This window comes from Onychostruthus taczanowskii, unplaced genomic scaffold, assembly GCF_017590055.1.
Source record: "Onychostruthus taczanowskii isolate IOZ18803 unplaced genomic scaffold, ASM1759005v1 scaffold63, whole genome shotgun sequence".
Classification (NCBI taxonomy): domain Eukaryota; kingdom Metazoa; phylum Chordata; class Aves; order Passeriformes; family Passeridae; genus Onychostruthus; species Onychostruthus taczanowskii.
Genome location: NW_024504012.1, coordinates 3,940,514 through 3,952,629, shown reverse-complemented (window position 1 = coordinate 3,952,629; position 12,116 = coordinate 3,940,514). Strand labels below are relative to the sequence as shown.

Sequence of the window (12,116 nt, the reverse complement as noted above, 5' to 3'; positions counted from 1 at the left end):
GCACAAAGCAGAAAAAATGGGCTGGAGGTGAGTGGAAGACATTGCTTTGTCTTTGTTTCTCACCATCTGAGCCTCTTTGAACTGACAATAAATGGGTTTCCCCCAGCTGAGTCTGTTTTGGCAGTGAGGGTAAGTGCTCCACCTGCATTTATCCCAACCATGAGCCCTTCCTACTCATTTTCTGTGCTGTTTAGGAGGGGCAGTGAGAGTGGCTGTGGGGGAGCTGATTTGGGTCAGCCCAATATCGAAATTTCAAGCACAGAGAGGTGTGTCCAGCCAGGTGTCCCCTCTGCAGCACACTCTGAGTGCATCACACCAGGCTCAGCCCTGCTTGCCCCATTCAGCACGCAGGGATGCTGAGAGGTGTGTGTGTGGGGAAAGCATTTCCACCCGCATCTCTGGCAGAAACTCCTTTGCAGCCCTGGCAGGGCCTGGGGAAGGAGGGATTCAACAGGCTCTGCCCAGCTGACCCAGCAACTCCATGGGAGGCTGAGGGTGTGCTGGAAGTCACCCGTGTCTCACTGCCCAACCCTTTTACACTCAGCCAGAAAGAACAGAGATGCTTCACATTTCTGTGTTTAACGTGCTCCTGGAGACCACAGGAAATAGCACTTTTTAAAAGTAGGTCTTCAGGAGAGGGGTAGCTGTCTTTTTTTGTTTTTTTTTTTTTTTCTTTTTGCCACAGAGGAAATCAGAAGTAAAGAATGAGATGAGTAAAAAGCAGTTACAGAAAGGCTGAATTTCCGAACCACTTACGCGATGGATTCTGCCTGCAGGTGATTCAATGGTTCTGCACGAGGTTTTCACACCCTAAGAGCAAAAGCAAAGTGTTCAACAGTGGTACCTGAATTACAGAGGGCACAAACCGCTAGAAAAGAGTTGCAAGAAAACAAAGGAGAGCAGCTTGGTGGCAAGAAAAGGTCAGTCTTCCAAAGAAGGCTGTACAAAGAAGCAACTCTTGCTGTCTAAGTGGTGTTCCTGGAGAGACAAGGGTTTAAGACAGAAACCATTAATTTCTTTTCTCTAAGCCACATCATTCCTAGAACATTATTGTCTTTGTCTCAGTGGCTGTGGGCTGGTGGGGGGGACAAGCTCCCCCCGTCATCATTTCCACACACATTTCTGGTGCTGGCCATGGCCCCACCACAGGCACTGCAGGAAGCCAGGCAGCTTCTCCTGTGTGGCCTGCAATCCTGGGGCTCCCAGGCAGCTCCTCCTCAGTGCCCTGCAATCCCAGGGCTCCCAGGCAGCTCCTCCTCAGTGCCCTGCAATCCCGGGGTTCCCAGGCAGCCAGCTGAAACCAAAGCACTGCTGCCAAGTGCCAATTTTAGGGTTTTTTTGAGAGCCGAGTGGTTGTATGTCTGGCAACTCTGCCTTCAGCCCCAATGTTCCTAGCAGCACTCTTGAGCATGGCAGCCTTGGTGGCTGTCCCCAAGTTCTTTGGCTTTGTCCCCTCAATGCATCCTCCAGCTTCCTTCAAGCACCAGGGCTGGGGTTTTGCTTACTTTTGTCTGCAGGGAGAAAAGGATGGCAGAGAGTGGAACAATTTTGGCTGAAATGCTAGTCAAGACTTTCAAGTAGCATCCTGCAGGAGAGAGAAATCAGCACTTGGAGGCATGTTGGAACCCTGGCTGCTGGGTTTTAGACTTTTAGATTTTAGACTTTCTGTGCTGACAGGCACTGACACCCAAGAGAACACTGCATTGACCTTCTCTTCATTGTGGAGAAGCTGCCAAAATGGAATGATAGAACTGGGATTGTGGGTGTGGAGTTTGATTAGAAGTGTGCGATATCACAGGGTGGAAAACTTAGAGTTGAAGGTTCTAGGATATAGTAATATCTATAAAGCAAGATGGAGGTTTTAGGGCAGTGACTGGTCCTTCTTCACCTTCTTCTCCATGGGTCTGGGTGGTTTTGTGTAATTGGATAAAAAAGTCCACCTTGAGGACCACAGGTAGTTGGTTATTGGGTTAAAAGTAAAAATAATTCAGGTGTCATTTCTTAATTGGACACTTTATCCTTAAAAGGCCTTGTACTGAGAGAGAGAGACAGGGCTCCATTTTTATTTTGTTAGAGTGAAGTGCTGTAGAACTCAGGGTTTGTGAGACTGTAGTATGGATACAATACTAATAAACATCTGGGTCCAAACAAGAAATTCCATCTCAGACATTTAATCCTGACCCTGGCAAAAAAGAAGATAAAAACTCGACAGATGCAGAAGTGCCACCTACAGCCACCAGCAGCCCACAGCAAAGAGTCTGATGGCTGCAGGAACCTGTGCAGGTGCTACTCTGCTCCTTGCAGGGATCCTGTGCAGAGCCCTGGCACTTGTCCTGTGGCAGTGCAACCCCACAGCTCTGGAATGTGTTTAACCTGTGTCTTGGAGGGCTCTGGAGACATGGATGCATCAACTGGCAGGTGGATCTCAGCCTGTCCTGTCACTAACACCCCCTTGTGCAGAATAAAATGCATGTGGTGAGAACATAAACTCTTCAAGGGCAGGGAGACAGGACCTCAGGATGGTTCAAACCGAATTTGGAAATTACCATCCCCTTCTTTCCATCTGAGCCTTATCTGAGTCACCTCCCCCAGCACAGCAAGCAGGGTCTGCACAGGATGTGAGCAGAGATTTCAAACAAAATGATCATTTCCTTCTGCTGCTTAAGGAAAAAGAGCAGTCAGCCAAGGCACCCTGGCTCAAACCAAGTACAGCAATGGGATTTAACTGCTGAATGTGCTGAAATCCTCCTGCTCCTTCACTGCTGGTGTCAAGCAGGGAATCTGAGAAAATGGCATTCTCCTTTGTGCATTCTTATCTTCCGTGGTTTGCATTTCTCTTTCAGAACTGTGATGAAAATTAAATCTCAGATAATTTCAATTTCTTCTTCATGAAGAAATCTTATTAGGAGGCACAAATATTCCTGTCTGATGCCTTTTTCTCTGACATATTTTGCCTCTGTGTTGACATAAACCTCACAGGAGCGAGGAGAGAGAAACTCCAGGGGAAATGCATGTCCCCAGCTCAGAGCTGAGGAGAACACGTAGTCCAGACCTGGAAGCCATTCAAAAGGCAGCTATTCCCCTGCCAGGGCAGCTGTCCAAGGTGAATTCCCCAGGCAATTAGGTGACCAGCTGGCTTTCAGTCCCCAGGAATGACCTGACCAAGGGAAGCCAGAGGAATCCCCAACAACAAAACAAATCTGGACAGAGAGACTTTTTCAACTGTTGTTGAAGGAAAATAGTTGTGGAATATGGGAAGAAGAGAGAGGAACAGTTAAAATAAAATATCTGTGGTGAGTTTGTAAGAGGGGAGAGAAGCTGATTCTCTCACAGCCTGTGCTGGGAAATGAGGAGGCAGCTGAGGGAGAGGAAAGCATGTTGTGGTTTGAAATTCCACCTGCAGCTTTGAGTCTCTTTGCTACCTAGAGGAATGAGCAGCTCATTTCCAATCAAACCTGGGAGTCCCCAGAGCAGAAAGCCTTTGTCCCTGTTCCCACAGCTCCTGGGACAGGCCATGTGCAGGAACAGAGCACCTGGCTCTCCTCATTACCCAGAGAGATCAATCAGCGACAAGCTGTCAAGCTTTTCTTCTTCCTCATTTCCTTTTTTTTTTTAGTCATTAAAATCAACCAGAAATTCACATGCAACTTGCCTCACCTTGCAGCAAAATTACTCTGTCTTTACTCATCTCCTCCTTTCTGCTGCGTTGAACCTCAGCCACTTAGTCATGCCTAAAATTCCACTTCTGTAACCATGATGTAATACCCCCGTGTGTCAGAGCACTAGGAGAATAAAAGCAATATCTGAATCAACCCCTCTTCCCTTTCTCCTGTCTCTAACCAGACAATCTCCTTCCCAACCTGGCAAAAATGTGCCACAGTCTGTGCAGCTCCTCAGGCTGGAAGGAGTGATACCACACAGGACATTGTAACAGAAATTCAGAGAGCCCAAGGCTGGCCTCGAGGAAAAAAAGGAGGTAAAAAGAGATTTAAAAGAGAAGTCTGTGATGTAACCCATGGATTACAGCCCATCCTGAGCCTACACAAGGTTTGTAAGGCAGTGGAACCTGGTCTCAGGTAAATAGGATACAGCATCTAATGGACATCAGCCAAGAGAGGCTAAATCTCTGCCAAGCAGCTCTCTGTGCTGAACAAACAGAATAAATATTTGCCATGCAGAGCCCCACTTGGGCAGCTGCACATCCAAACACATGGGCACCCTCTGGGCAGGGTTCAGCTGCCCACAGGAGCTGTCTGTGTGCCAGGCAGAGGGAGCAGACCAGAGAACTCTGAGCAGGAGATGATCTGGGCTCCTCACTCCTTGTCAGCCACGTTCTCTGCAGAGTGAGGGTCTCTGGAGCCTGTAAATGGTGCTGAAACCCCTGAGGCACCTCCACACCTGACCCAGGCTGCTCCATCAGGGGAGAGGATGTCAGCTCAGAGCACTGCAACCACAGCCTGCAGGGCAGGGAAAACCCAAACATCCCAAACTCAGTCCTGCTGGTGCACCTGGGATAGCCTTTCTCGTGCACAGACCCTTCCCTTTCTGGGGAGAGAACAAAATACTTGGTAGGTTCCAATTAAAATTCAATAATTTGTTTTTATTTTAAAAATTTTAAGTACAGCCCAAGAGCTATTAAAAATCACAGAATGGTTTGGCCTAAACACGGCTCCAACAACCCCAGTTTCTGGCAGGGACCCCTCCTGCTAGGCCAGCTTGCTCAAAGTCCCATCCCACCAGGCCTTGGGACTTCCAGGGATGGGACACCCATGACTTCTCTGAGCAGTGCCAGGGCCTCCTCACCCTCTTAGGGAAGAATTTCTTCCCAATGTCCAATCTAAACCTGTACCCTTTCACATTAAAGCCATTTCCCTTTTTCCTGTCACTCCATGCTCTTGTCACAAGTCCCTTCCCAGCTCTCTGGGATCCCCTCGAGGCACTGGAAGGGGCTCTGAGGCCTCCCTGGAAACTTCTCCAGGCTGAATAACCCCAACTCTCTCAGCCTGAGAGAGCCTAATGTCAGCATTAAACACTCATTGAGTATTTAATTGAAACAATTAGCAAAAATGTCTTTAAATGAGCAGCTAATTTGCTAGATCAGTTAATGACTTTATTAAAGTCACTGTGGCACAAGCAGCCTATGAATTGAAAGGGTCCAATCCTGCCATGAGCTCGCTCCCAGCCTGCAGGCAGAGCCCAGGAGCTCAGCATGGGCACTCCAGGGGATGTTTGAGAGAGGGATCACAGAGCAGAACCCATCCCGCTGGCAGCTGTGCCCGAGCCAGGAGCAAGCCTGGGAACCCCAGCTTGGTCCTGCACCAGCTCTGCCCTCCTCAGAAGGACCAGAACTGTTTGTAACAGCACTGCCCACTCCTCTGTGCCCCTGCCCACCCCTCTGTGCCCCTGCCCCTGAAAGGTGCAGCTCTGGGGTGCCCTTGGCACTTCAGGTGAGGACAGATCTCATCCCCACCCAAGGGCCAGAGCTCGTCCTGCCCCAGAGCTAACTGCAGCCACAGCCTGCATGGTTACAGCAGGACAAGTTTCCTGTGGGCCAGGAATGCATCCCCACCCAAGGGCCAGAGCTCGTCCTGCCCCAGAGCTAACTGCAGCCACAGCCTGCATGGTTACTGTGGGGTGACCTAGAGAGGCTTTGGGATCCTCCCAGCCCTTCCAACCCCGTGCCAGCAGACAGAGGAGCAGCAGGACAGGTTTCCTGTGGGCCAGGAATACCCTGCCTCTCTCCAGGCTGCTCCCCAGTAAAAAGGGAAGCACCTGGTGTGCTTGGCTGGTTTGGCTGCAGAGACACCTGCACAAAGAGCTTCCCACTCCCCACTTGGATGTCCCATCACCAGGAGAGCAGCACAGCCCAAAGAGCAATCAGAAGAGGACAGCAATTTCCAGCCTTTCCGGGAAAGGTCTGGTTCCAGCAGCTCCATCCCTGTGCTGTGCAGTTTCACCCTCTGATATGTGCAGAGAAAAAGTCAAGCCAGAAGACCCCTGAACTTCATCCTGTTGAGATATTTTTCACCCTGAGAAATGCAGTGGAAACATCAGCAGAATGAGCAGGGCTGCACTTTTCCCCTCCCACCGGCCACAGCAGTAGCCAGACCACTGAGAAGTTTCAAAGAAATAAACTTCCCTGAAGCAGACAACACAAACCACACCGAGCTGAGAGCAGCACAGTGGCAAAGGAAACAAATGCTGCAGGCTGCTTGAGGAGCCACCCTCACTGAGAGCAACAGCAGAGCTGCAGGAGGGCAGGAGCAGGGGCAGAGGTGGTGATGGACCAGCTGCAGCCCTTGTGTCCTGCCTGGTGGCAGTGACAGCCCCAGGGGTAGAACTCCGTGGAGCTGACACCAGGATGAACAAATAGGGTTTGGGGGTTTTTTGCACCAATTTGTTTCTTTGCCCTTCAGACCACTCTGTGAGAAGTGCTTCTGGGGCCAGAGGTCACTCAGGTGGAGCCTTTGGGGACAGACAGCAGCACTTCTGCTCAGCCACCAGTGCCTGGCTCCTCTCCAGCTCTAACCTGTGGTTTGAGATCAGCCCCTTCCTGATGGGCTTGGGCTGCCTGCTCTGTGCTGCCCACACCACATCTTCCCAGGCCCCAGATCCTGATGTTTCAATGCTGGAGCTCCAAAGCCTCATGGAAAGGGCACTGTGCAGTGCCAAGCAGGCAGCAAAGAGGGATGAGATTTCTGCCACGCTGCTGGAGAAGGACTGAGGCACTGAGCCCTGATCACAGAGGCCTTGCAGTGCTTTGGCCATGGCCCAGCCTGTTGCACCAAATGAGGAGAGGACAGCATCACTCACTAGAAAAATATATATTTACCATCTGTGTTTTTCTCAGGAGAGAACATCTCATGGCAAGGGCCCAGCCAAAGTCATGCAATTGACAGGTGCCAGGATGTCACCAGCTGCATCAGGAAGGGGGGCAGACCAGGCCCCCATGTGCTGAAGGGGCAGGAGGGGGCACGAGATGCTGCTTGCACCTCAAGCCTCACTGCCCTGCACTGCTGTGCTGCTTAGAGAGCCCATGGCCACCCCACCATCCCCACCACCGCACGCTGCCACTTCTGGGACACCCCTCAGGACACTGCTGCTCCTGGCATCTTCCTTGCAAGGCACTTGGGATGAGTTAAATAAAGAGGTTGGGGAGCATTTCCTGGGATGGGAACAGTCCATAGCTTAACAGAAAATGAACACAGCACCCCTCCCAGCCCAGCTAGCAGGAGGTGCCTGTGCTACAGCAGTCCCAGTGCTGGGCAGTGCCAGCCATGGCTGGGGGCAGCAGATGTTCACACTGCTCATCCCCACCACTGCGGGGTCGTGGCACAACCCAGACACTCCTTAACCCCCCAGCTGTCCCCAGCAGAGCTGTGACACCACGGGGAGCAGCAGGTCCCACCATCTTCTCAGGCAGCAAGTAGTGAGTTCCAGCAGGGTTTCAGCACACGACTTTCTGAGTTTGTTGGGGTTTTTGTAAGGAGAACGTGTGCAATTCTGTTCAGGCTGATGCAGCACAGCCCTGGTGCTTTTAAGCCTTTCCCAGTTGCTTGGATCCCCTCATGCTGAAGCCCAAACAAGGTTTCTGGGTGGGTTTTGTGGTGCCCAGGCAGCACTCAGCCCTCACGCATCCATGGGGGTGTGCGTGTGAAGGGGCTGCCAGCCACGCTCCATTTCAAAGCTTAAACAAACCAAAGAAAGTCTTGGATTCCTCAAAGTTTACCAGGGCGATTTTGGAGACGTTGACGTGCAAACTGTCCATCTTCCTGAGCCTGAAGAGAGCCCCCAGGTAGCTGCTGCGGGCCCACATCCTCTGGCCCATGCAGAAGTTGGTGGCCTTGTCCTCCATGAGCACGAGGCTGCCTGGGGAGGCCGGGTTCCTCTTGTACACCACGTGGGACAGGAGCTGGCTGTCACAGGCGCTGCCGCGGAACAGCACCTTGGAGTACACGAAGTACAGCCCCGGCTCGCTGACCAGCAGCCCCCGCTTGTGGTACTGGATGCCACTGGTGTAGGCATGGCCAGAGGTGGGCTCCCACTCCAGAGGCAGGTCCTGCTGGGCTGGGTTGCCTGGAAGCCCAAACAAGACCAAAGAAAAGGGTGGGAAGTACATTTGGTTGGGTGTTCTTTGCTCAGGTCACGCCCCACATCCCAAGGCAGCTGTTCTCCAAGCCTTGTCTGCGGCGTGGAGAGTCCTCCTGGGCCTCACCCCTCACCAATGCCAGCCCAGTGCCACTCCTGCCCTGCACACCCCAGAAACCAAGGTAAAGCCAGGCCTCACTGAGAAGCATAAGTGAGGGGGAGGGTTTTGTCCACGGAGCAAATTTCCACCATCAGAGCAGACGTGTCACACGAGGAGAGCAGCAAAGCCTGTGTGGGGTGGGCTCCTCATAACTCCAGACATGGCACCCTCTGACCCCATGCCAGCTGCCTTGGCACCCTCTGACCCCATCCCAGCTGCCATGGCACCCTCTGACCCCACCCCAGCTGCCTTGGCACCCTCTGACCCCACCCCAGCTGCCTTGGCACCCTCTGATCCCATCCCAGCTGCCATGGCACCCTCTGACCCCATCCCAGCTGCCTTGGCACCCTCTGATCCCATCCCAGGTGCCAGCCCTGCTCCCCCACACGTACCTGTGACATGGGCTGCCCTCCTCACCTCCTTCCTCTGCCCTGCACAAAGATAGGGAAGACATTGGCCATGAGCTCCATGGAGAAGTCAGCCCAGAGAGCAGGGGGGACCCTGCAAACCCTCCAACCCCCTGAGACCCTGCAAAGTCTCCATCCCACTGGGCAGGCAGGAACTGGACTGTCCTCAGTAAGGGAGAGCACAGCTGGGAAAGCTCTGCCTGCCCTGCAGGGCTGAGTTCTCTCTGGAGAGATGGGCCCATTCCAGTGATTCGGTGTTCTGTTCAGTGATTCTGAACATCTATTTCATCTTTAATTTCAGAAGCAGCCTTTTCTTTTCTTGGGCCAATTAAATTTTCCTCCCCGTTCCCCTTTCTCCTTTACACTATTTCCTTGTTTCTATATCTTTATCCAGCCCCCTCAAGAAATTAAGGTTTATTATTTATGTTCAGCCTCTGCTAAAGAAGCCTGTGATCAGTGCACTGAGCATCCAGTTCAAATGAGGGCTGCCCTTCCCCTAAAGGGGAAAATTTATTGGTATAGGAGTTGATGAGAACCCTTTCCCAAGAAGTTTGCTATTTAATTTTTGTTTAAAATTCCATATCAGAACATATTTGAAAATAAATTTTCTAATTAATAAACTTCTCAGGGGGTGAAAAATAAAACTTTTCAGAGCTAGGAAAAAAACTGTCAAGAGGACTGAAAATTTCTTTCTGACTTGGCCATTTTTGAAAAGGATATCCTCACTTATAATATTAACATGGAATGCAAAAGAAAAGCAATAGTTTGGAAGTTCAAACCAAAGTTTTAAATTGTTCCACCCAAATTGAAACTTTTTTTTCCCCCCTAAATGAAATCTGGAAAAATTGGCAGGTTCTTGTGGAAAGTTCCAATTTCACTGGGTTCCTGCTGCAGGCATGGACTCACCTGTGAGTTTCTGAGAGGCTGGAGGGATGTGCTCGGCGCTGGCAGACTGGCAAGAGAGAAGAGGGACATTGGCTTAGAGCGTGAGCAGCCTCTGACAGTGGTTAAATCCCGGGATTTAGCTCCATGGGGGGCTGCAAAGTGCTGAGAAATACACAGGGAGAGAGCTGGCAGCGCTCAGGAGCGCAGGGATATCCCGACACAGCAGTCCCCCAGGGGAACAAGCACCCCCTTCCTCTGTGCCAGCAGCCACCGAAATGTCACCACCGTGCCCTTGGGGGCATCTCAGCCACCATTCATTCCAAGGGCTCCTTTTCCCCATTTCCCCAGGGACCTGCTCCCATCCAGGCAGACCTCACCTCTCTGAGCTCATCCACTTCCTTCTCCAGGTGAAAAATCTTAAATATGCTCAGCCCCACTCCGGTGAAGGCCACCAGGATCAGCAAGAACATCACGAGGAAGCCGGCGCTGCTCCTTTCCCTGTCCTTGTTCCGCGGCTTTCTGCTCCGCTCGGGGACGGGCGGTGGGAAAGGAGCCGCGGGGGCAGCGGGGGGACAGGGAGCCCCTGCCTCGGCACAGCCGTCCAGCCAGAAGATCTGCGGGTAATAGTTCAGGTTCTGCTGCACTGGCGGCAGCGGCACGGGCCGGACCTGCCTGCTGGGCTCGTCCTTGCGGCAGCCGAACGCCGGCGGGCCGGCCGCGGCTCTGCCCCGCTGCGGCTGCATCCGTGCGGCTGCGAGGGATGCTGCGACTCCGAAAGCCTCGAGGCATCGGCAGCAGAGCCCCTTCCGGCCCGGCCGGGACCCACCCTCCTCCCACAGCCCCGCTGCGGGGGCTGCGCTGCCGCCCGGGGCTCCGCGGTCCCACACCCGCAGCCGCTCCCCAAAATCTGCTGCCTCCGCGCCGCCCGACCGCGGGCAAGGCTGTCGAGCTGCAGGAACGACAAAGCCGCCGGCGTCCTGCACCGCAAGGGAGGGACGGAGCCCGGGAGTCCTCCCCGGCAGGGGATGCGGAACCCAGCCCGTGGGATGCGAGCATCCCTCCCTTCCCTTCCCCGGCGCTCCGCAGGGCACGGCCCGGGCACGGCGCCAGGCGCTCTCCTGCCCGGTAAAAGCCTCGGAGAGCAGGAGGCAGCCTGAGCAGAGCTGCCCCAGCGGGAACAGCCCGGGCAGAGCCAGCTCCGGGGCTGCCCTCTGGCCTTCCAAGGGAAAACACAGAGTCCACACCGTGCTGCAAGGGCCAGCGCTGTTAAGAGCTCATTACAATATCCTAATGAGGAGAGACAGCGACATTTCCATTTCTCGATTTCCATTCCTCATGTACTGCAGATTTCTAGGTGGGGACAGTGAGATTTCCCCACAGATTTACAGGTGCACACAAGGGATTAGGAATGCTTTTTCTTTCACTTTACATACCCATGCTGAAGTGTGTATTTCTATGGGGTAGTGTCAACAAAAGGAAATGCTTAATACCGGAGCAAACCAGAAATTAGTCTCTTGTGGCTGAAGGAAGCAATCACAATACACAGGCTTTGATCTTGAGCATCAAAACTGGGATCTGAAAAGGGCACGTTTGAAGCTTTGTACACTTGTTTCTCCAAAGCAAGGGCTCAGCCTTGCCTGCACCAATAAGTCAGACATGCTGACAAAGTCTTGCACCGCCAGACACCCCACTGCTCTTTGAAGATATTCACCAGCCCTTTGCTTCAGCAGCAATCCACAGCACAGGTTTCAACAACCCCATCTGGCTCTTCCTCACACTTCAGGGTTTAAGAGACACAAAAGCAACAAAAATCCAACTCTAACAAGGTCAAGCTTGGTCAGACCTAGCCTGGCTCAGTCCCCCTGTCTTTGTCCCAGAACAGCCACCCAAGGACAGATCCCCATCCCCTCCCACAGCCATTACAAGAGAGGGTCACACGATGGCTTTGCCTGGAGAGGATCCACTTCCACATTTTTCTGACACTGTGTTAATGCCAACAGCTTGTTGAGGTGGGACTGAGGAGAGAGTAGCAGTCTCCCTTAAATGTCACAAGTGTTCTTACTCCACACCCACTGCTTCCCACTTTCACAAAGATGCTTCTTTAAAGGGTGGGTGAGAGGGAGAGGCAAGGAAACCAACTGAAGCCCTTTCAGCTGCACCTTCTTTTTTGAATGCCCAGATCAAGAGCCTGCTAATAGCCCATGTGGTGGCAAAGCAAGGCTGGGGGCTGTTTTACCATCAGAAATGTTCATTGCACAGCATGCTTCCAGGGACCTCTCCCTCTGCTGCTCCTGCTGTCACTCTGTTTTCCTGCCACCCCCTTCAGACACCACAAGATGACAGACACTGGCTGGGAGATGGTGCCAGGCAGGGCTGTGTCTGCACAGCACATCAGGATCACAGAGTCACAGCATGGCTGGGCGGGGAAGGGACCCCTGGAGATCTCTAGTCCAAAAAAAGCAGGTTGGGGTGCCTGCAGGCTCTGTGTTCTGCTGGCTTCCTGTGCTCAAAGACACAGGATATGAACAGGACTACTGAAATAATGGCAGGAAAATTTGCTGCAGGTAGGCACATTC

At 52.6% G+C, this 12,116-nt stretch overlaps 1 protein-coding gene across 1 annotated transcript; it reads right to left on the bottom strand.

Annotated features, from left to right (window-relative positions):
- Positions 1–7,482: 7,482 nt before the first annotated feature.
- On the bottom strand, positions 7,483–11,198 carry FASLG (Fas ligand). The gene is made up of 5 exons (XM_041419982.1): positions 11,178–11,198; positions 9,918–10,517; positions 9,562–9,607; positions 8,641–8,679; positions 7,483–8,076 (listed from the first exon to the last, which is right to left on the bottom strand). The coding sequence occupies exons 1-5, from the start codon at positions 11,196–11,198 to the stop codon at positions 7,682–7,684; spliced, it is 1,101 nt and encodes a 366-aa protein (XP_041275916.1). The 3' UTR covers positions 7,483–7,681.
- Positions 11,199–12,116: the final 918 nt, after the last annotated feature.